We start from the raw sequence: 24,231 nt of genomic DNA, 5'->3' as shown, positions 1-24,231 counted from the left end.
GGTTTTATTTCCACAAATCTCTCACAAAACATTGTTTAAGTGACACAGATTGTTACTTACCTCAACCGAGCAGGTAAGACTCCCATCAGTGCTGTTCCATCTATCTTAATAAGTGTAACAATGTGTAAAGTCTAATGAAAGGAAGCAGTGCCTCAGCTATTGTTCTCACTGGCAAGCTGCTGATTAAAATCACAAGTCACTGTTGTGCCTGGATTGTTGCTGCTTTTCAGTTTTCCAGTTAAATGAGATTGTAGTGTGAATCCTTCATGTGAAAATCAAAATAAGGAGATATACAGAATCTTAAATTAATTCCTCTACTACTGTACTGTACCTAACAGTGTGTGGGTCTGAGCAGTATTCACTTTAGTGATTGCAGAGAGTTTAATGATGATATTTCTATAGTTTAAAGGCGAGCAGCAGTACGCATTATGCATTAGAACTACTGTAATGCCTCAGGCAGGTTTGCACCCAAAAGAGATTTTCATGTGAGACTCCCAAGTCTCTTCTTGTGATCTGTGTGATCTGTAAGTTACAGTCACACCGTGCTCAAAATGTGCTTCAGGTGAGGCTCAAACTCACAATCTCAACCGCACTGTGCAGGTCTCTGCCTTACAAGTAGCATACAGTGACTGTTTACACTACTGGAGCCTGTTCACTGCAGACTGTGATTCTCTCTCAAATAAGGTTAAATGTAATGGACTGTGAAGGCTAGTCTACAGTTTTAATAAGGTTTTTTGAGGTAAATGAATGTTTTTAATGACTCTTTTCTTCTACTGTGGTTACTGTTGGTTAGCATCAAAGTATTGTATTTAGATGCAACTGTCTGCTAATCTCTACTACTACCACAAGGGGAAGCTATGAGATATAATACGGTGATCAAGCACTGCTTCTTCTAATATGTTCATTAAATTCAAATTATTTACATCACAGAAATCTGGGACTGTGGAAGTGGAAATTTCCATGTTATATGCAGCTGTTCAGCAAGTGTCAGCAGCCTAGAACAGGCTCCAGTGGCGCAATCGGTCAGCGCGCGGTACTTATAAGACAGTAACCTGCAGAGTGATGCCGAGGTTGTGAGTTCGAGCCTCACCTGGAGCAGAGAGAGAGTTTTTAGACATGTCATCTGTGATCAGGCAACAAAAAGACATAAATAATGACTCTGTGTCTTGTTGTGTTTATTGTCAGGTAGCTAAAACGCAACCACATTGAATAAAAACACACAAGTTCACCTCAGTAACAGCTATTCACAATGGAGCAGATTAACATACAAGTGTGTTCTGCACTGATGCAACACAGGGTGAATATAAAAAACAATCCATTTGTGATTGAAGTGCATTCAAGGCTGTGGTGGAAACCAAGGTTTCCCGTGTGGTTAAAAAAAACACAAAATTCAGCGACCAAATACTAAAAACTAAATAAACACGTTACACGATTTGTGCCAGAATGTGAAATGCAGTTTCTAGACAGTTTGAAACGTTAGACAACTGCTGACACACACTGATACATTGCACAAAAAGACACTGTGTGTGTGTGTGGTTGTGTGTCATTAAGGCACATTTATGCATTTTAGAGTCTCATTTCTTGGTGAGTTCTAACTCTAAGGAAATCCAGTTAATGGACAAAACTGGACATCAGTAAAAAAGTACAAAACAAAAATCCATTGCAGCTGTCTCAGGTTGTACTGTTCCTTGTGGCCACTAAGGGGTGCTGTTATGTCCGTTTTGCCACAGAAGCGAGGTAAATAACTTGGCAGGAAACAAGTCTGTAACTCTCCGCCAGTGTGACTGGTCATTAATTAGCCCAGCTAGAGATCAATCACACATAAATCGATCACTAGTTCTTGACAGTCAACTTTACATCGTTAGATTTGTTCCCATGCTTGTGAATGTTTCTAATCAAATGCCTGAAGGCTTTCATGCGTAGCCTTTATTCATCTGTTGTACCTTCAAAAACAAACAAATATGTCCACATGAAATCCTGAAATACTGCTCATTATTCCAGGAGAAATCTTCTTGCTCAGTCACACTGAGAAAAATGACACGTCCAGAACCAGTCCGGCTGACATTTCAAAGGCTGAGGCTCACAGGAGGTGTGCGTTCAGGTCGTACTTCTCGCAGAACTTGTCTGTGATGGGGATGCAGGTGAGGTACTCGCACCAGTCACACTTCACAGGGTACACGTAGAAGAGGACGGCCAGGGCCGAGAGGAGACCCAGGAAGACAAGCAGGAAGATGCAGATCTGGACTCTCTTCCGGTACATGTCAGTACGGCCAAAGCTGAGGAAGAAAAACATGCGTTATTAATGTCATATTGGAGTTTAGGGTCAAAGACGTTCACAGAATCAAAACCTTAAAGTTGTCCAAAAATGTGTGTCGATGAATCCTACAATCAGTACATTTGAGTTAATATATAAGACATCTATCTACCTCTCGCAAAAGAACAAATAAGTGCATTTCAAACAATTCCTTTAACTCTTGTTATACTTACATAGTCTTCAGCTTTAGTAAATTAATAATGTTTTTAAATTAGAGAAGGATTTTCCTCTCTCTTTTCTTGGGCTGCGATTAGTGGATGTTAGCATCAGTGGTAAGTATATGTACCGAAGTACTGTATTAAGGTGAATTTTTGAGTTTACTGCTTACATTTTATGCTAATTATTTTTTTATTCAATTACTCATTAAATTCAAATTATTTACATAACATGAATCTGGGACTGTGGAAGTGAAAATTAAATTTAAATTTCCTTGTTCTATGACAGAAGCATAGAATAGGCTCCAGTGGCGCAATCGGTCAGCGCGCGGTACTTATAAGACAGCAACTCTTTTTTCTGATTAACTATGTAATGACAGAGCGCACAGATACATTCTCTCAGTGGGATAATCTCAGCACTCTCTCACTTTCTCCACCTACCTGATGTACGGCAGGAAGGCGAAGGACAGGAAGAATCCCGACACGAAACCGCAGATGTGGGCAAAGTTGTCGATCCAAGGAAGCAAACCGAAGGAGAAGAAGAAGACTGAGATGGCCAGCAGCTTAGCAAAAGCCCGCCACGGTCGCTCGAGGATCTGCCAGCTCTGAAACAGCTCCACAAACAGACAGGCCAGGATCCCGAACTGGCTGCCAGCAGGACCCACCTGAGAGAGAGGAAAAAGAGGAAATACGTCATAGACCAAGAGGTTAAAGTTACATACACATCTAGGGTTCAGGAAAGTCTCAGATTCAGTATCTTGTGGTTGAGAGGGTGACATTGTACCTCCGCTCTGTAGGGCAGGAAAATGGCTGAGGCCAGGTTGCCTGTGATACCGCTCAGCATGTAGATGATGGAGATTCTCAGCCAGCCAGCCAACTTCTCTATGTCCCTCAGGACGGTCATCTGGAAAAGCACCGACACCAGGCAGTGCAGGATCCTACAGGCACAGACAAGACCCAACGTTGACTATCTTCATCATCATCATACCTTACAATTTCCTGTTGTAACCCATGTGTCATTTAGGCTATTTACTGTTTCATAGTTATTCCACTTTCTGAGCTTTATATTTGGCTTTATGATACTAAATTGTTTTTGTCTGACCACTTTGTGCAAACTAATAGGGATCCAATTAAAACATCCGTCTTTTCCTGCTTTGGCTACTGACGCCTGTAGTGAGATGAAGAGAGTTCAGTCACCCAGCATGAAGAAAGAGGGAGAGCCAGAGTCGGGAGAACTGGTCTGGGATTTCCTGGTTGAGGAAAGGCAGCAAACCACACACGTCGTCCATGCAGGCCACCTGGAAGAGAGAGTGAGAGAGAAAATCAGTCAGGACTGAAAGTGCCATCAGTCAGCATGAAGATCCACTGCCACCCTGTGGGGGAAAATGGGAGTGTTTGAATCCAGTCCAAAGTCCTTTCAATTCAGAGATGAATGCAGGCTCCAGTGGCGCAATCGGTCAGCGCGCGGTACTTATAAGACAGTGACCTGCAGAGCAATGCCGAGGTTGTGAGTTCGAGCCTCACCTGGAGCAGCGAAGTTTTAATACAACACAAATGACATAGACAGAGATTGTGATTAAAAAAAACTGCAATCTGATGATTTGAGAGAAAGAAAAAGTTATAAAATATAGCAATGAGTGTTTGTCCCACCTGTGAGCAGAGAGTAGCCTCCTCATGGAAGTAGCCATGCATGAAGTCACAGTACTCCCTTGAAGTGATTTCACATCTACAACATGAAACGCTTCATCACCAACAGCCCACAGAAAACATACTAATACTCCAGGATTATTAAAATGAGATGAATACATCATTTGAATTTGGTCCTGGTTTTAGTGTAGTGTCACTGACATGTGAATGTATAAATTCTGTTACAAAACGTCTGTACTGACATTAACAAGGGTGGTGAAAACACAGAATATTTAACATTTAAAGATATCAGAACCTACATTTGACTATTGTCATGCATAAATGTTAAATATTTTGTGTTTCTACCACATATGCAGCAGATTTAATAGTACATTACTGGTAATACTAGTCTAACTAAGCCCTACTCATTTCACCTATGACCAGTCTTTCGACTACTGTGGCGTTTAGTGACGCTGATCCTTACCGTCCTTTGGTTCCGATGCAGCAGGGCCGGCCTGTGATGGTGCAGTCTATGTGGGGGAGGTTGGTGTGATTCCCAGAGTTGTATCTTGTACAAACCTGCAGATCAGATCAGATTGTTTTAATTCTAATCAAGCCATTATGTGTCGAAGACAATGCTGCATTCAGACCTCAGTCTGTTAAGTCTGTTAAACTGAGGGTAGACTTGAAGATAAGCTTAAGGCTGACCCTCAGTAATTACTTTGCAGGCAGCTTTTAGAAACACTCTCTACTCCACTCAACTCTCACTCACTACAGCATCAACATATGTTTATGGGCCCCAGTAGTGCAATTGCTTAATGTATGGTACTTATGTTAACAGGACTTACTGGCCACTTGGTGATGTCGTCAGGCCACTCATGAGGCGAAACAGAGGCTGGCTCCAGACAAATTCTACACAAAAAAACCCCCAAAAAACATAACAGTGAACATTCCTGTCTTCGTTTAAAGGACCAGTGTGTAGGATTTAGTGGCATTTAGTGGTGTAGTTTCAGATTCTCTCTTGCTTCACCCTCCCCTTCTAAGTGCGAAGGAGAAACTACAGTGGTTGCAAAATGCACTCTATTCTAGAGCCAGTGTTTGGTTTTTCCAGTCTGGGCTACTGTAGAAACCTCCATGGAAGGCGACCAACACCCTCTGTAGATATAAACAGCTCATTGTAACGTAACAAAAACACAGCGATTCTTATTTTTAGGTGATTAAACATTAATGAAAATATATCTATTAATATTCAATTTCTGACAATAGATCCTCCTAAATCCTACAACTGAGCCCCAAAAACAGTCCACACATAGAGTAAAATGATGTCTGTTATGTATTTTCTGGCCTGAGTTATGATCCCTACAATGGTAGTGTACTCCATTATAACAAGGAGAATAATCAGTGGACAGTATTTTTATGTTACCTGGGGTCCTGATGGCAGACAGAACCATGTTGCCGTAGCGTACCATTCAGATAGGGAGCACTGGGGTGCTGAGGCCACTTAACCCACACTGCCAGGGTACTCTACAGCAGAAGACAGATGGAGAAATCATTTTTATGTTAGTTATTCCCTATTTATGTTGCTTGTGCAGTGGCGACTACAACTAAATAGCGCAGCAAAAGCTGCCTAAAAATGCTACATATTTTGATTCATTATATCTCTGTTAAATCAAGCAAAAGAACATCAGAAAATGTTTTGAGTGAGAACAGACATTTTGTCACAGCGAGTCTATATAATAATAGAAGTTGTTTCAACTGACCGAACACTCCTCTTGTACAGTCTGCAGGCAGCCGGAGCGATCGTTCCTCACGCAGCAGCCGGACTCTCTCTCTCGCGTTCTCTTCTCTTGGATCAGTTTGTGGATCTCTTGGTCTTGGCGCATGCACGGGGAAAACTTGGCTCCAAGGTGTATTAGCGCCTCCTGCAGGACAGCAGGAGATATCATTACAGCTTGGTGAGGTTGTGAAACTAGACCAGTGGTTTCCAGCCTTTTTCCTCAAGAGACCCCTTTTCTGTCATTCAGTAAACTGACGACTGACGAATAGTGAACTTCAAGACGTTTGTGTAAAATGCAGATTATTCCTGTTTAGGGAACTTTTTATAAAATTCTCTGTCTGTATTTTGTATTTTTTATCATTTTTAACAATCATACAGACTTCTTTTTTGACAAATTGAGTGTTTTCTTGTCCCTGCTGCTTGGCCATTGTCCTATTAGACAATTTACTTTATCCCATTTTTAGAAAACCTGAGTAAAGCACAATCATATGATATGAAATGGTAAATGGAAGAAAGAAAATACTTACTGAGCTTGGACCCACCCAGAAGTTTTGTTGTTGCACAAATTTAACGTTTTCATAAACTCCCTTGTTCCTCAACACCTGAAAATGAATTGAAAAAGTAGTATTACTAATATCACTCATACATTTTCAGTCAAAATTCAACCAAAAATTACAGACGATATACTAATGTAAAAAACGCAGCGAAATATACTCACAGAGTCGACAGTTTCATGTTGTGAGAAGCCCACAGGGGCAATGCCATATATAGTGACAGCCAGAATGGTGATGAGCAAATGGACAAATGTGATCCAATAGGTAAAAAAAGGCCTATGGAGGACAGTAGGACAATTTCAGGCTCCATTTGCTGGGACAAGTTACTAATACTCAATTTCACCCTCCAAGGAAATACTCTTACCTGTGATCATCCATGTCCTCAATCTGCCTTTTGACGAAGCTGTCAATGCGCTTGCGGTACGTCCGGTTTGTGAGACGGCCAACCATGCCGAGCCCATAGGGCCTCTTCTCTCTGGCAAACAGCTTTTTAACAGGAACCACAATCCTCTGTCCCCGCTGCTGATGATGACTGTTGACGCTCACCACTTCCTGTTTCAGACGCACCTTAGGTTGGACCAGAGAGCCGTCTTTTGCCTTCCGCCATCCCCGCTCTAAGGGCCTGGGTTGAGGAAGATGAAAGTGGAGGAAAGCATTGTAAATGAGAGTGTCAGACGGAGAATGTTTCAGTCAGGGCTTGATTTTATAAGACAGTACTCTCTCTCCCCTGCGGCATATCAGAGGTTCATGTTTGCATACTTAATACTGTAAAAACTATAAACCCACAGCATGAGATGAGTCCTCTCCAGTTCGTTCTTGTCCAGCGCACTTCCTGTCAGCTCGCTCTCGTCCAGCTGTTTGATGGCAGCCTCCGATGGTGTCTCAAAAACTTCGTCAGCGTAGCTGGACAACTCATCCTGCAGGCCGTCCTACGAAAGTGAAAACAGAGTGAGTAGAAATCCAAAGCTGAACAACTCAGAGAATATATTCAGTCTGAAAGATGGCGCACAGGGTGCTCACACGGCAAGAGCCAATACATAAAAATACAGCTTATAGTGTATCCTCAGATCATAAGACAGTGCTTTGAATCAACACATCAACTGATTGGATCTGGTTGTTTTGATCAATTTGTTCACTTTGCTTCACCCAGAGCACAAGAAAATACTTTCAATTCAATCATTCAATCAAGTTGTGACGTCATTCAAATTCAGTTCAATCAATTTATAACTAATTTGTTAACAGAAACACATAAAAACGTTCTGTGTGACTGCAGGCTGTAGGACATAAGGGGTGGCTGCTCACTGGGTGCTTTAAGCAAAAGTGGAGATGACTTTTGAGTGAATATTTTGCATTTGATGATAAGTGAAAATAAATCAAAGGTTATCCCGGCAGTGTACGGAAGTGTGTCCAGTCCTCACTCTGGTGAAGAAGGAAGTGTCCAGGTCATCGGGGAAGTCCACAGTGTCGTCTTCAAAGAAACTAGGAGGCATGAAACTCCGCCTCCGACATCGCCCGGCAGTGCTGTCAACGAATGTCCGTCCCTAACAAAAGATCACAACATTATCATTACTAATCAATAAGTATATAATATATCCTAGCCGTGTATCTGGATCCCCGACTGATGATTGTGTCTGATGTTTATATAGTAGCCGTGACCTCTGTGTGACAGTGGATTAGCTCTGCACTTCTGGAATATTCTGACGTCTGGTGTGTATTATCACGGACCATCTGCTGGTGAAACTGCCCTAGTAACCCCCGCCCCATAGGCGCTAGCAGATACTCTCACTGAACATCCATTCAATCCTGTATATGTGTGAGTCTGCTGCCAGTGGTCCACACAGGGACAGTCATCTGCACTCTACTGTAAAATATTTCATCTGAGTTGAATCTGCAAGCTGATCTTGTGTTTTATATAACATGCCTCCACGCACACAAACAAACACACACACACACACACACACTCGAGTGCACAGATAAAACCCATCCATTCATATGTGTAGGACACAGGGACACATCAGGATATGACAGATGTACTTTTTCTAGGAATCTCTTCACAAAAACCTAAAATAATGGACATTAAAGTGCACATGTGCATGGAAACCTATCCCTGACTATACTCCTGGTCTTTAAATGATTTGTTACAAAACATCATAAAAGCATTCATATATTGTGAGCTCTGACTGTTTCAGACTGAAGATAGTGAGCTACTGCTACTACTTACAGCTGGTCCTAATGTGCAGTTACATTGCCAGGACATGGAGGTAGCTTTTAACTTTAAAGCACAGATTTTGCAAAGCACAGAATATTTGGCGAATGAAAGAAATTCAAAATAAAATGCACCGTATAAACAATAAATAAACAAACACCTTCATTAATGCTGCTGCAGCTTTGAGACTCATGACCGCCACAGACTCCCGTTTGCGTCGTTGTGGCAACCGATTGAGGGCGGAGCGGGAGCTGGAAAAGGAGCAGAGGGAGGCTGTGCCGGGCGTGATGGGAGTTTGCGGGACACTGAAGCCGTCTACCTCTTCCACCATGCGGAAGGCACGACCCCGGGCCAGGGGGTCTACAATCTACCCACACACACACACACACACACACACACAGTATGTGTTGGTTCAGCACAGCTTTTTTTTGGTACTCAATTGTCAAGCCACATACAACACTAAGTGGCAGAACAGGGGAAAGCAGGGATGCACACGACACACATCTAAACTAGGGTTAGACTGATGTACCAAGAAGAGTAGAGCTTTTTAAAAAGACCAAAGTGCAGTAGGTTTTAGTGGCAGAGCACTGATATTTTACAGATGTTATTTGCACATTTTTAATATCTAATAACAAATTTTAACTTGTGCTTTACAGTAGCAGCTGCTTTTATAGTGGCTATTTGTCCACTATAAAATGTACTTCATGCTTCATGCAACAATCAACAGGACAGAGGAGGACTAAACCTCCTTTGAAACCATTAGTGTGAAACATTCTCAGACCATACTTATTAACAATAACTATATAATGATCAAAATTAATGCAATCTCTAATCTTTGTGTTTGTGATAAAAATTGTTAAAACAAGTGAGAAAAAGCAAACCCAAGGATTGTATATACGGGTGCATTTGTGGGCTACTGGCTCTTAGAGGCCTATGCTAGCATGCTATGAGTTAAAACAAAATGTATAGAGAAAGAAATCTTTTTAGAGGTTTTAGAGGCTTATTTGTTTGAATGTATAAACATTTCAAATCTCAACAGAGTAAAGTAGTGTGTCGGAATCCAATTTTGAGCAGCCAGTTATCATTACATGGTATTTATCAAGTTAAGGCTGCAAATACAGAACAATGCACAGTACTCCATGCCTGTGTAGCAGCCTTATGAGTTTCTTGTATTAGTTTTGCTTCATGCGTCTTCAGAAAGCCATCAATTGAACCCTAGGCAAGATGGCAAAGCAAAGAGGTAAAGCAAGCGCCGGAAACCTAATGTGAAATAACGAAAGAGAGTGAAAGAGTGCGACGGAGGAAAAGGTGAACAACTGTCCCATCTCTTCCTCCGTCCCTCTAACGTGACCCCGGGCGCTGGCCTACCCTCTGCATGCCATAGTGGTGGTGATTGGGGTGGTGGGGTGGGAGGTAGAGGGGAGGAGGGGTCTCAGTGCTGGCCAGGGAGAGGTTGTCCTGGCTGTGTAGCTCCATCTCCCGCATCACCTGCGCCTTGAGACCCCCGTACAGATGGCTGCAGTGCTGCAGGCTCTTCCTCCTCCATCGCTGGGTGCTGTCGCTGTCTTTGCTCACCCCAAACCAGTCAGCCGTACCCCTGGGGAAAGGACGCAGTCTGGTTAGCAGATAGCAACTGTCAATGAAAAGGGATTGAAATGGATAGAATTATTTTTTTTTCAAAGCCTGAAACTATCACAACAGGACTTCGAGAATGACTTAAAATAAAGATATTGAGTTCTACAGCAATGCTAAAGTCGACATGCTAACATACAACACAATGGCTACGCTAACGTGGTGATGCTGAGCTGGTATATTGTTTGCCATGTTCGTGTTGGCACGCTAACATCTGCTAATTAGCATAAAACACAAACTACAGCTGAGGCTGATGGGAATGTCATGAGTTTTTCAGTAGTAGTTGTAGTTTTTCTTTACAACTTAGGTAGCTATTAAAGAATAAAAAAAGCAAAGTAAAGGCTGTCTAAGGCAACAACACTGCCTCATCTCAAAAGACACTGACACTGGGCTAAACCAGAATTTCATGTCAACTCTCAAAGAAAGAGAATTAATAATAACGCTGTCCTCTTGTCGTCTGTTTTATCTTATTTCTGTTTTTGTCTATAATCTGCGCAGCATTCAGAAAACCCTGACAGGCACCGTATTGTCCGACAGCCTGAGCCATACATCCCGCCAGATTAGCACAACAATATGCTGATTAGCTGATTGGTTGCAGCTGGTTGTTGGGGATTAGTTGACGAGTTAAATGGTTCATTGGTTGATTGCTTTCTTGTCCATACTGATGAAGAGAACCGTACATCTCAAACGAGCATCTGGTCTCGCATTCTTTAAATATGGAGCCTTACACCTTCTCTTTGGTACCTTAAATACTAAATGGAAAAGCCAACATGTGTGGTTTAATATAGCTGATAAAGCATCATTTTAAGCTGCCACAGAACAGAAACTTGAGACAGAAAAAGAAAGATGAATGGGGCATGTAGGGTGAATGGAAAAATCATCAAATTAGATCTATTTAAGTAGCATGGATCAGATTAAACGTAATTCTGGATAAAGTTTATAAGTGATTGGATAATGAAAAATCAAGATAAAATATGGGCCGGCGTCTCTACAGCCGCAGTACACAGTGAGGACTATGATCGGGCTGCAGCAGGACAGTGTATTAAATAAAGGTCTGTTGTGCAACATGTCAACATATCAGACTGAGAAATCCTCATAAATTCAGCTCCCCTCCTGTATCTGTCTCTCTCCCCTATCTTTAGCTTTCTCTGTTTATGTGTGCAGCTTAGAGAGGCTGAAGGAAAAATACTGTCTTTATCCTTACATAACCTACTGCCCTTTGTTCTGTCAGAAGCAAAGAAGCAGATGTTGCCTCAAAGTCCTGCAGCTGATGACCTGACATGGCTGTGTGTGTTTGTTTCTCATTTAAACTAAATAAATGTGCATTCGGTGTGTGCATCCAGGTCCCTTTTTTCCATGAAACAGCGTCTGCGTGCCAGGCTGTGCGTTCGGGGAGGGGGCCTCTCTGGGGAAACTGTTTGGAGAGCAGAGCGCTCAGTAATAAACACTCGAGCTTCATCATCAAGAAAGACGCCAGCTGGGGATGCCTTTTAAGGCTGCACAGGGGCAGGGAGGGGGTGGCGTGGCCCTGATTGTTGTCCCTCCAGAGAGGAATTTCTTAGAAAGAAGACAGGTTTGAGAAAGCCGAGAAGGGAGTCAGACTTGGCCTCTCTGAGCAGGAGATGTAAACAGAGACAGCGGAGAAGAGGAGGTCAGAGTGTGAAGATAACGGAACAATAACTCACTTTGGTTAACTGTTAAATACAGATAACAATCAAGATTAACATAACATCCACTACTGATGGGAAAGCATGATGCAAACACTCGTCCACACTGTGAATCAAGGCCCGTTTCAAGATAGATGACGTTTGTTTGTGTGTGTTTGTTTAGGTAAGCGGGTATTTGTCACATGCACCGACAAGCATGCGGGTCATATTCGCCCACACAAAACCATAAATAAAATATTTCAAAACTGCTTGACAACGGCACAAATCCATCAGCCATCAAAGATTAAAGCCTCATTAAGCCACATGAATTAGCTTTCATATCCTCAAGGTAAGGCTGGTACACACAAAGTATCCATCGACTCTACTGTAATTATAGGCTTACACAGCATTCATTTTATCAGGGAGAAAAGGCCAAGGGGCAAATCTAGAATCTAAACAAATATTATGGCTGAACAAACAAGAGAATTGTACAGATATAGAAGATAAATATGAACACTGATAATAGGCATTGCACTTTCTGATCCACCAACATGAGGGGTTTTTGGAGTTCAGATCTATAGGGTTAGCCTGATATATAAGTTTACCAGTATTTGCTGTTAATTAACAGCAAATTAAATATAAGTGGTCACATGTCCATAGCTGATGTAACAGAAATGAGCTGAACAAAAACCTACAAAAACATACTTAACTTTTCATTTGTTCTTTCCAGACTACTACTACTTCACTACTATTCTTCAATTAAGGGAAGAAGTGTCAGGTTCAGGATCACTGAACAGATATGGTCTCCTTGAACAAAAATAATAATATAATAATATTTTTCTGGGTCAAATGGTGCATGTTATTGTCATGGTAACATGGCTAGATGCTGTTTCGTACTCTGACAAAAAGAAAACTCCTTAAGGAATGACATGAAAATAGTCTTTTTTGGGACAAAAATTATCCAAATTAAAAAACTGTCATGAAATATTGGCTTGTAGTGACTTGAGCTAGAGACAGTCTGTACTTTGAGACAGTGGTGGTGGAACAACATTTATTCAAGTACTATACTGAAATACAATTTGATTGCACTTGATAGTAAAAAAAAAGGAGCAGCTACAACATATAATGCCTTAACATACAGTTAAGGCATTAACAAGTACTTTACTTTTGATAATTTAAGTACATTTTGCTGCTCTGCTAATACTGTCAATAAAAGTATGTACAGGACTGTCACTTTTAGAGTATGTCTATACGGTGGTATTGCTACTTGAGAAGACTGATAGCTCTCAGCCAGGCAGCTGGCCCCATTGAAATTGAAGAAAATAAGCCTGTCATCACTTTTTGTATAGATAAACAAGTTGTAACACGTTAAATTTACAGCTGCTGGTAAGCAGATTTCTTCACGGTCTTCTCACCTAACTGTTGGTAAGCAAACAAATACGGGTATCCCCAAAATGTCAAACTATTCCTTTAAGTATCTGATTATTACCTTCCTGAATGCAAAAATAAAAACACAGCAATATCACATGTGTTGCATGTAGATGTTAGCAATCACTAGTTCATTAAAAACATAACGCTCAAGGCTATTAACATATAAGATGCCCGTCTCAGCTAATTCTTCTGTTTTTTTATTAAGAAAATAACCTTAATCCCTCCACAATAAATTGAATACAAAGGCTTTATTCAGCAATTCCATCCTTTGACCAAAGTGCCTCGAGCTGACTCAGATCAACATATTTGTTCAGGATCTTCTGCCCTGGTTTGCCCCATTCTGCACAACCATAGCACACTCACCTGTCCAGGGTGCTCCAGGAGGGGTTCAGGGTCTGGGTCATACCTGAGGGGGGCAGGGACTGTGGAGCTGTATAGCGTCCATCACCAACATCACTAACATACTGTCCCCGCTTACCCCCTGACCAGTACTAAACCCTGATCCGCTGAATGCAAACTGATCCGCTGCAGATCACACATGTAGTGTTCCATAAGGGGATTTCCCGATATCCAGGCCAGCAGTGCCTTGTAACACTCGACTGTTACGCAAAAAGAGGATGATCGCTACATCATGTCCAGACTGTGTGTAACATCCCTGTCCCGCTCAGCGAGCTCCTGGTTAATCAAAGGTTAGAGGACGATGATCTCGTTGGCGGGGATTCTGATCTCGCCCTGATGTAAGGATATCCACAGAGGACTTCCAGTCTTCCACCAGCTGGACTCGCTCATTCAGAGCACTGACAAGCGGGAGGCTCTTAAATTTTCTGACCTTGTGTCTCCAACGCACAATACTAGTTTCCATATGACTGTGTATGTGTGAGAAAGTTTGTGAATGTGTCAGAGGCTGGCAGGCCTCCAAGTACCCCTCCTCGAGCGTTTGCGTATAAGGATGTGACCTACTGGGCAAAGAAGACAGCAGCTCTGGTCCATGTCAAACTGAATATTGCCCCTTTCCAGAGCCCCAACGATCTCTATCACTGAGGTCCCTTCTCTCTCTCTCTCTCTCTGTCTTTCTTTCTCTGCCTGGGTTTGCATTGAGTGTGTGTGTAAACACCAGCACTCCACAGGAAACGGGAGATTAGAAGGAGGGAGATACGGGACATCATACACATTAGGAGGGAGGAGAGACTGAGGGACGGCACTGGGACATGCCTGGACATGACATACATGTACTCATTCACACACTGGACTGGTAGAACCACAAAGGTTTAGCTGGAACCCCACCTTTCTTTGCAGCAATGTATTTGTGTCAGCATTCAAAAGAAGTCCAATTGAGCGTGTGAAGTTCAGTTCAAACACCTATCGCTGCTTGCATCAGTGTGACTGAGATAAATTATTATCTATGAGCCCATCTGTTCAAATTACTGGTTACATGAAAAATGACTCAAGAAGATTTTCCTCTGTTGTCCTGCAGATCAACAAACATCAGGGTGTCCTCCCCCGCAGTTGCCATATAAGCCAGAAGCAGCAAATCACACACTGACATACACTTTGTTTGTAGACTAAAGATTTATCCTGTATTCATGCACTCTTCTGAGGAGGAGGTACCTCAGCTAACCTCCAACAAGTCATGTACACACACACACACACACACACACACACAAACTGCCCTTCAATCCCATTAATTCTCTCATACACATCAAACGTACTAATTCTGTTTATCACCCACATACACATACAAGGCTAGTAAACCTCGGCATGATAAAGTTAAGACATTAAGACGCTCTTTTGAAGACAGTGGCTCAAGGTTTTAGTCTTGGCTCCGTGTTCAAACATTTACATTCAATTTAGCGCTGCGTGAGTGGCCGCTTTGATGTGGTCCACATGCTGTGTGAGGCACATAGATAGTCTGTATGAGTAATTGTATTATTTTGTCTGCCTCAAAGCATGTGGTCTTGTGTGTGCCACCTGGACTGACACTGATACAATGTGTGTGTGCGAGAGCCTTCATGTGTCACAGACATTGTTCAAAGTGTCACATCTGTGGCATAAAGAGACTACAGAGGGCTAACAGGACCTTTTTGTCAACACAGACATCAAGAGCGAAAAAGTTTTGTAAAAAAACAGTATAGTTTGGGTGTATTCATTTTAACTCAACCTGCCTTGTGTGTCATTCTCCAGACAGTTCATTTCTATTTTTCTGTGTTTCTAGTCTTGTGATAAAATCTCTTCTATTAAGGATCTCGTCTTAAAATAATCCAGATGTCTTGTGTATTAGCTTATACACACAAGTTTAAAGAAAGTCCACTTCCAACACCTTCAAACCGCAGTTATCACCTCCCTCCTCCACCTCTCCTGTACCTGATGATCTGTTTGGGTATAGATGAACGCCGCCGGGTCAGTATTTTTGGGATGCAGGACCGCCTTCGGACGGTTGACGCCCTCCTGGGGCCCCTCTGGCCCTTTGGAGGAACTGTGTTGACCCGCTCAAAGCGCACCCTTTTCTCACTTAAAACATAGAGTAGCATGTAGAGAAGAGGACAGGGAGGCAGCGGGGGGAAAGCAATGGTAAATAAGACAAAGGGAGGACAAGAGAGAAGAAGGAAAAAAAAAGAAAAAAAGAAGAAAGAGAAAAAGCAAGATTAGTTTGTGTTAAATCAGTAAGGAGGCTGCAGCTTTAATTAGTTTTGCTCAAGAGTTATTAGCAGAGAAGAGTTATTAGAATTAGAGAGCATAAGGCACGCTGAAGATAATTAGCAGCTGGAGAAAATCAGCAGAGGAAAGAAGAGAAAGAAGAACCTCTTATGAATCTATCTCTATTTGTGTGTGTGTGTCTAACCTTTTGATGGACTGTGTGAAGGAGGGCAATCTCTCCAGAGGAGGTCTGAGGTAGTTGTTGGAAGTTTCCAAGGCAGCGATGCAGGTCTGAGGGTTTTCCCCTGGCATGCTGACACTGCGCAGGCGCTTTACTGGCTGTAACACACACACACACACACACACACACACACACACAAACAGATGATGCCTTAGTATGTGAATGTGAAACAAACAAGTACAAGCAGTTCTAGTAGTTCCTCTACTCGTCTAAACTACTGTGACTACAGTTTTACTATTCTGACTTGTATTTTACCCTTGTGTATCTACCTGTGTAAGTGTGGGCACGTCGTCAGGCGTCAGCTGGATGGTTGGGATGTCCAGCTTGAGCCATGGAGGCTTTTTCCTCTGCAGGCTGCTGTTCCTGCTGCCCGGCTCATCCATGCTCACTAGCTCCCCCTACGCCTGCCAGCTGGAGGATACAACCAAAAGAAATAGGTTTGTGGGACAGCGCACGCAGCCAAAATACAGTATGTTCACAGACACATGTCGTCAAAAGCCCAAAAGCAAAACACACCAGTTCTGTTGAGTAATTACAGACACTGGACAGAGTGTGCACAAAATCACCAGTAATCCATGTCTCTGCATGGTCTGGGCTCAGACAGATACAGCGTGGAGGCAAATGCCTGGAACAGCTTAATCCTAATTACTAGTCTGCCAACCACCCTCAGCATCTACTCCAAAAAAGTGTGACACCATAGACACTAAACTTGTCTTTCTTTAATATATTTTTGGGGGCTTTAATCAATAGTGACAGGAAAGGGGGGATGACATGCATTTTTATTGTGAGTTTAATTCTCAATGAATCTCATACCTGTCTACCAGGTGGCCACTAGATTACATAAAATATCTTTATGTACACCTGAATGGTAAAACTAATAGTTGATGCTCTGACATGTCAACAGGAATGAAGCAGTGATCTTACTAGCTGTTACAAATCCACAGCTAGTTGGCTGGTGGTTTACAGCATGGGTAAATAAGAAGAGGATTGAGCCAAATGGGCTTTTCCCCAATAAAAAGAACATGTCTTTATATTTTAATGTGGTGTCATCACAAAAAGGCCTTTTTTGAAACAGCTGATAATTTCACAATGTGTAAATTTAGTGAGATATAAATATTTCAAATGCATTCAATATACAGTAAGGTGGGATGACTGTGTGTAAGGAGGAACAGAAGTGCTTTCTGTTTGGTTTCAACAATGACAAGTGCTGTCTGCTCTGATTACTGCAGAATAATCTCATTCCCACTGATGTCAAGTTGTCAGACCTTCTCCTGTGAGAGCCCACGTTAAAACTTCGCTGCTCCAGGTGAGGCTCGAACTCACAACCTCGGCATCACTCTGCAGGTTACTGTCTTATAAGTACCGCGCGCTGACCGATTGCGCCACTGGAGCCTGTGCAGGGAAGACAATACAGTAGTGTTTTGCGAGGCCAGTAGTGTAACCATGCTTCACCACCACAAGATGGCGCTCGGCTTCTCATGGGTAAGGCTCCCCTCCTATCCTCAGACAGGCACATGTGCCCTCAGTGAACGGGGACAGGCAGAACAGAAAGGGATGCTATTACTTGCTGTTGAGTGTGTTTTTCATAAAAGGATCAGTGGTCTGCGTGTAGCGGGCCACCTAGCAGACACAGTCAGACAGAGAGAGCTTGATAGATCGAACAACTGAGCTACACAAACAGAGGGAAAGCCACAGAACAGTATGCCAAAGCCTCCACTTATCCTGTTGTTGCTGGTTAATGGGTTTATGGGTAAAGTAAGGCATTTGGAGAGTGAAAGGGGTTTTCCTGCTTAACTCTTTCAGTGGAAGTCAATGAGACATCTCTCCGTCTCTATGAAAGCCAGTGAGGCAGTTTTTGTAGTGGTGGTACGAAGTGTCGACACAAACAATGATCGTTTCCTTTCCCGTTGACTTGTGCATTTTAAAGGTGCTGAGCTCGTCAGGTGAAGCACCGACTCAGCGCCTTTCTGCTGCTTACTGTGTCACCGGTGCCACACAGTAACAATAGCACTTTATCATGACTGAATAGCTCCTCACTTAATAGCATAAAGCGCTGAGGCTTTGGAATTCACCACCACAAATTCATCCCCCGGCCACCAACACAGAGCCCATACTGAATTTTTTTTTAGGCCAATAACAATACAAGGATCGACACAAGGTTGCACAACGAAGTGAAAGTCTGCCATCCCATCACGCTACACACATACAACTTTAAAAAATCATTAAAAACCTGATAACAAAATACAATGGACAGCATCTGTAATGGAGACATTGTTTCTAAATTACCTCTACTGTTAACTCTTAAATACCAGCCAACAATAGGCTAATATTGACTGATAATCGATCTACCTCAGTCAGTTTAGGCTCCAGGACAAATAATAAACATAGATAATTCAGCACATTCCATCTCTTGGAGGCAAAATGGAAGAAATCTCAGGTAGTTTTATAGCAGGTCTGTTTCTCTCTATCATCTGTCTACACACCCCGTTCACTTTTATCAAATTATATTTAATGTGAAAAAATGTCTCTTGGGCCAAGGGGAAGTCATTGAGCAGGAGTGGAAGGGCTATTACTGGATAATAGGACATCTGCATCTGCTCTGAGATGCATTGAGCGACTACCATCGAGGAGCTCCTGTAGATCTCAGCTGTGAATCATTCTTTGATTCACTGCTGTGAGTGAAATTACAGCCTCTCCTCTTTTGCCATAAAGCCATCAGCTGAACAATAATTTCCTCCATCGTACGTGGTGCTGGAGCCGACATTCAGACTTCTGGCCAGTCTGACGAGCTGAAAGACATTCAACACCGGCAGCTGGAGGACTTCTCGATTCCAAACCTCGACCCACACACTTGCACTACATCCTTAAGGGAAAGATCTCACTTTGGATACTCTTACTTGTCAAATACAGTTAGTTTGGGTGCTTATTTTGCACTTAATGGTATTCTCTTTTCTATTGTACTTGCTCTCATGCAAATTGCCATGTCAATTTAAATAGTGATCTCCTACATGTCCCAGGTGGCTGTGCAGCAATGCCTACAGAACTGGTGTGAACTTGTGACTCTCAGTCTTAGTAAAAGGTGGGTGTTTGGACATATACAAAGTGACATTGCTCAGCTATGGATGGGAGTAATAGAGCAACGAGAGCACGAGCTGGGCACGTGTTTCCGTTTAGTTAAACGAAACTGTCAAACACATCACAGCTTGTTCCATCACATACTGATCTACTGAGGTTACTGGAGGTGTGGATGTTTGTATTTCTCTCTTCTACAGTGTCTGATACTGCACTTAACATCAGTGCAAAATTGTGAATTTTAGATGTAGAGTCTGTAGAGCGATATTGGCTGGTCTATCAACTGCTTTGGAAACTTACTGTGTTTGTTGTTGATTACTCTTGCGCCACCATATCAGTGACAAATTTGTAATAACTTTGGTGATCCCAAAGGTCGCCAACACTTTGGGTTGCCAAGCATCCGTATTTTATGACCCGGGAATGAGACTCAACAATCAAACAATCTTTGTCCAGAATAACTGACCCCACCTTTAACTCTTCCTCTAGCGTCCTCATTATGACCAACAAGACTTTGTGTATTGTAATAATTATCCAAATTTGGCATGCTAAAGTGCTAAATTAAAATGGTGAGTATGGCAAATATTATACTTGTATAAAATCAGCTTGTTGGCATGATGGAATTAGCATTTAGCTGTAGAGTACAGCCTCAGAGAGCCGCTAACATGACTGTAGAAAAAGAAGGAGGAAAAACGTGTGCCAGCAGAATGATTTGAAAGATGCAATAAAGACATACAAAAGTAGACAGAGTGGCTTTAAACTCTGAGTCCTGATTAAACAAACACCTTGTGAAGAGACGCAGAATTGCATTACACTGATACACTGTTGATCCACGGTGTATAATGTTTAAATTACACATGTTGACTGAGCCTAAAGGCAGCTTACACAAAGTTGACTTTAATTCCTTTTGCCTCTCTGCTGCCCATGTCAGTGTTTTGGTCTCTCTGTGGTCACATGTGGAAGCCTGCGCGTTCCCTTACGGTCACAGAGGATAAACACACCCCTGCAAATAGAAACCTCCACCAGAACAATCCATAACCACATCCTTTGCTTATTCTGTGGTGGTGATCCGGTGTGTGTTTGTGTGCATGCTGACAGGAGCACAGACACACTCGGATGTACTTATACAAATTATGAATATGCACAAAGTATACATATTCACATCCATAGAGTGTATAAACTCACTTGACAGCCCTTGCTTCAGTCTCACACGTCAGGTTTTTGTAGTTCTCCATACGGCTAAAGAAGAGATGCCGTCTGGTCCGAAATCAATCTCCTCTTTTTTCATCTTGTCTCCGACATCCGCCATTTGTTACTTCATGATCATGATCTCTCTCTTTTTTTCTCTAGTTAGGTTTTCACGACAGGCAGATTAGGGGCTGTAATCCCTGCGCTGTACACCACATGACATCGCCCTGCTGTCATGCCACAGAGGCTCATACTGACCCCCGATTGGACAAAGATATTGCTGGTGTCATCAGCACCCAGCAGGAAGTGGCTTCTCTGATACCAAGGTATTCATTCTCAGAGCGGAAGTGAAAGTAACTGTGATCAGAAAATTAACTATTTGGGAGTCAACTACCCAGCTTTAACATCTAAGAAATGTCTTTTTTACTCAGGTCGGGATTTATCAGTCTAGTTGTCATGCACATGTTTAAAGCTCACAGCTTGAGCACTTCCTCCCCTTATCTTCTCAGATTTATATCAGGAGGAGGCAACAAACATGTAAGATTCAGTCAGCTCAAAGGTCCAAAACAAATCCTCATTTTATTTGCAAGTCAATTTCTCAACTGACCAAGCGGACAAGATTTCGATGTAGATTATCTATATCTGTTTCATTCAGTCAAGTGAAAACTGTTACCTTTTGAGAAGTATTACAGGAAATGTGGACGTTGTGTGCCGCAGACTGATGTGGGGACTGCAGCAGAACAGCGGTGTAATTGGTTGCTTTTAGGGTGACATTTTCTGACGTGCTGAGACACAAAAAAGGCATCCCCTCTGCACCCAAGCAAGATTTGTCCTGCTTCTTGATTCTGGGTCTTTGAGGCTGAGGCGCCCAGTCACTGTGGCATGGAAACTCACTGTGATTGCATGTCAATAAGCTTTAATATTCAATAGACCTTTATGTTAAGCAGTCCAAAACCTAATCTCTGCTCTCTCTGTCCTTTTGTTCTCTAAACCTCTCTCGTGTACTGCCAGAATACTGACTGACAGAAAAGTTTTTTTTATTTTTTCATGGTAGTATGGTAGTATAAATATTTTGGATGCAAGCTAGCTGCTAGCTATTTTATTTTGTAGTGCATAAATGAATCAAACCATTTCAGTGTAAAGGCACACCAGAAATGAAATGAATCAGTGCATCTTTGCATATTATTTGCTTTTGGTGACGTTGTGACAACTCACAGGACTAGTTGGTGAACTACTGTAGCTGGTGAGCTAACTGCTAACAGTGCTAGTCAGTCACATAAGCTCTATGAGCTTCTGTTGTGGTTTTTGACGTGGTTTAGTATTTCCAAACGGGGCCTTTCCGATTTCTGCAAATCACTTTTTCTGCAGCCAAGTAAACTTTCTGCCGTCATTACCACACGGTTGTTGTTGAATTACTTGCTTGTTTCAGTTTTACATACATTGAATTTTCAAGCAACAACAGCTGTTCATTATTGAAAAGCCTATCTTGTAAAACCTGATTGACTTAGTTTAACTCAAATAGTTTGAGGAAACCGATTGCCTTAAACCATTTAAATGTATTTCTTCCAAAAATGTAAGCATAACAAAAATATTTGAATTGAGTAACTCAAGTATTTAATATTAAGGCTACTTGGGTAAATTGCACCAATTTTATACAGTTAATTGAACTTAAAACTAGTAAGTATGTTACACTCATATGCACTTAAATTGAATTTACTCAGTCTTCTTCCAAGCAAATCATTACACTACCATAACAGCTGATTAAATAAACAATTTATAATTAATCGTTTATTAAATTGATAGCCAATTAATTTGGGGGCTTTGGGGTTTACCCTTTTGTACGGATATAAAGTGAACTTTAAAAAAATGGGTCAATGGAAAAAACTGGAATTATATCACCAATACTTTAAACAAATTGAAAAGCCCTTAAAATAGTCAGTCATTTAATTAATTTATTTTTGAGTTGGGTTTATTTCATGGGAATGAGTGATTTCTTTTTTACCTTTTTTGGAGGATTAAGTTTATGTTAGCTTACTTCTTTTATTAGGATATGTTGTTAGGATTTACGGTGTATATGAGCCAGAGAAAGTCAAAATAACCTTGGTCACTTTAGCTGCTTTTGTGCAGACTCTACGTAAGCCAGATACTTGCTGCTGTAAAACTGACAATTACCAGTGCACGTCCAAGTTAATTGGTTGGGGACTCAGCGGCAGATTAATGCTCAAACAGTCCAGGTAGGTTTGAACTTTATTACTGCCAGTGTTCTGCTCTAATAGGCACTACAACCTGCCCAACAACACCACTGGGTCCATTTTAACTTTCTGTTTAATATGCAGTTTTTTCATGATGGTGCTTTCAGAAGTTGTGGTCATGGGATCTGACTGATTCCTTTAAATACACGTGCATAAGTTACCCAAAGTTATTTTGTTAGAAATATGTTTTCCAATTATCAACGCCAAAGCCAAATTTCTTATTTGTTTAAAGTGAGATTATGTAACTTTTAAAAGAAAAAAAAATCTTTCTTTTACAAATAAAAAGTCAAATTCATGAGCAATTAAACACACCGTTAATCAAGATAATACATGATTCAGGAATTATGCGTTTACAGCCTTACTTGGTCCTGTTTGACCAGTAGCTCACAGAGGCTAATGTTAGCAAATTTTAGCAAACTTTAGCTGGATATTGCTATTTACAGACCTTTACACTTCAGAATGTGTACATATTTAACAAATCTCTGTTGCTTTAATGCTATGCTAAGCTTATCGGCTGCTAGTTGTAGCTTCATATTAAGAACAGACGTAAGAGTCGTATCAATCTCCTCATCTAACTCTCAGCAAGAAGTGTATTTTCCTAAATGTCAGACTATTTCTTTCTTTAAATCTGTAATTTTAAGATATGTCAACTTCCAGTACGCAGAAAACTTAACATTGAGCATAAAGAAATAAATCTAAAGCTTCTGATCTGCAGGAACGTGATATGTCATCATCTGTCCTACAAATCTTTTTTTCTCATGGAAATCCTCTACAAGCTCCTAAAAAAACTGTACATCTCCATTTTTTCTCCATCATCCTGTTTGCTCTGATGCAACAAAGCATGAGTAGGTCACAGATTAACTGTGAGTTATGGCGTGTGCTTTCACCCTCCACCCCCCACCACAGGACCATGTATGCTCTAGGCTCTCCTCTGTGCCAGATGTTACAGTCATAACACAGTGGGTCATTTCCTTTCTGTTTGCAGAGTCCTGCTGGAGTGTGTGTGTGTGTGTGTGTGTGTGTAATCTGCTGCTACCTATACAAACAAATAATAAATGATTAAACATCTGCCATGGAACACGGAAACACGAAAATCATCATCTAAGAGAGCAAAACGATGAATGATAAATGGCATCCGCAGAGAAAACAGAGGAGCATTCATCTATTTTCTGGCTAATATTGTATCCAAATTCTACTTTAATATGTTGACTTCCTGTGGTTTTCATGACTCAACATTGTCATCCTTTTTACATAATCAACGGTTTCCTGTAATCTTTCAAACATCATCTACAGAGAAAAGTCAAACTCACTGATCTTCCTATATCTGCAGTCATATGCAGATGAATTCAATCAGGCATCTGATGTTCAATTCTATTTGCCAGGATCCATACCCGGAAAGTGAGAATGGGATTTGGGAATTGTAAGACTGAGTCTTATCAGCAAAACAACAAGTGAAAAGGTAACAGCCACTGACTGCACAATACAACACTAATTCAAAATGCCAAC

General features: G+C 41.6%; 1 protein-coding gene and 3 non-coding genes across 8 annotated transcripts in view; 2 read left to right on the top strand and 2 right to left on the bottom strand.

Annotated features, from left to right (window-relative positions):
* The first annotated feature begins 1,004 nt into the window (after nt 1-1,004).
* On the top strand, nt 1,005-1,098 carry trnai-uau (transfer RNA isoleucine (anticodon UAU)). Its single transcript has 2 exons — nt 1,005-1,042; nt 1,063-1,098. It is a non-coding gene; the product is annotated as a tRNA-Ile (tRNA).
* A 60-nt stretch (nt 1,099-1,158) lies between these two features.
* rhbdf1b (rhomboid 5 homolog 1b (Drosophila)) overlaps nt 1,159-24,231 on the bottom strand; it is a 35,386-nt gene continuing 12,313 nt past the window's right edge. The window contains exons 1-20 of one of the 5 annotated variants that reach the window (XM_051417289.1): nt 20,471-20,665; nt 16,486-16,627; nt 16,181-16,314; nt 15,703-15,849; nt 10,001-10,229; nt 8,793-8,999; nt 7,845-7,967; nt 7,213-7,355; nt 6,791-7,048; nt 6,591-6,702; nt 6,400-6,474; nt 5,856-6,017; nt 5,519-5,619; nt 4,944-5,007; nt 4,580-4,674; nt 4,120-4,195; nt 3,667-3,767; nt 3,254-3,407; nt 2,911-3,134; nt 1,159-2,276 (exon numbers count right to left, since the gene is read on the bottom strand). In XM_051417289.1, coding sequence (XP_051273249.1) covers nt 2,081-2,276; nt 2,911-3,134; nt 3,254-3,407; nt 3,667-3,767; nt 4,120-4,195; nt 4,580-4,674; nt 4,944-5,007; nt 5,519-5,619; nt 5,856-6,017; nt 6,400-6,474; nt 6,591-6,702; nt 6,791-7,048; nt 7,213-7,355; nt 7,845-7,967; nt 8,793-8,999; nt 10,001-10,229; nt 15,703-15,849; nt 16,181-16,314; nt 16,486-16,599 — 2,715 coding nt within the window. In that variant the 5' untranslated portion in view covers nt 16,600-16,627; nt 20,471-20,665 and the 3' untranslated portion in view covers nt 1,159-2,080. Of the gene's footprint in view, nt 2,277-2,910; nt 3,135-3,253; nt 3,408-3,666; nt 3,768-4,119; nt 4,196-4,579; nt 4,675-4,943; nt 5,008-5,518; nt 5,620-5,855; nt 6,018-6,399; nt 6,475-6,590; nt 6,703-6,790; nt 7,049-7,212; nt 7,356-7,844; nt 7,968-8,792; nt 9,000-10,000; nt 10,230-13,704; nt 15,632-15,702; nt 15,850-16,180; nt 16,315-16,485; nt 16,628-20,470; nt 20,666-24,231 lie in introns of those variants that run through there. The other 4 variants (XM_051417288.1, XM_051417291.1, XM_051417290.1 and 1 more) reach the window with 4 other exon arrangements.
* On the top strand, nt 3,908-4,001 carry trnai-uau (transfer RNA isoleucine (anticodon UAU)). The gene is made up of 2 exons: nt 3,908-3,945; nt 3,966-4,001. It is a non-coding gene; the product is annotated as a tRNA-Ile (tRNA).
* On the bottom strand, nt 17,515-17,608 carry trnai-uau (transfer RNA isoleucine (anticodon UAU)). Its single transcript has 2 exons — nt 17,571-17,608; nt 17,515-17,550 (listed from the first exon to the last, which is right to left on the bottom strand). It is a non-coding gene; the product is annotated as a tRNA-Ile (tRNA).

Source organism: Dicentrarchus labrax, unplaced genomic scaffold (assembly GCF_905237075.1).
Source record: "Dicentrarchus labrax unplaced genomic scaffold, dlabrax2021, whole genome shotgun sequence".
Classification (NCBI taxonomy): domain Eukaryota; kingdom Metazoa; phylum Chordata; class Actinopteri; family Moronidae; genus Dicentrarchus; species Dicentrarchus labrax.
The sequence above is the reverse complement of the archived record's forward strand: the minus strand, read 5'-3'. Positions and strand labels throughout refer to the sequence as shown.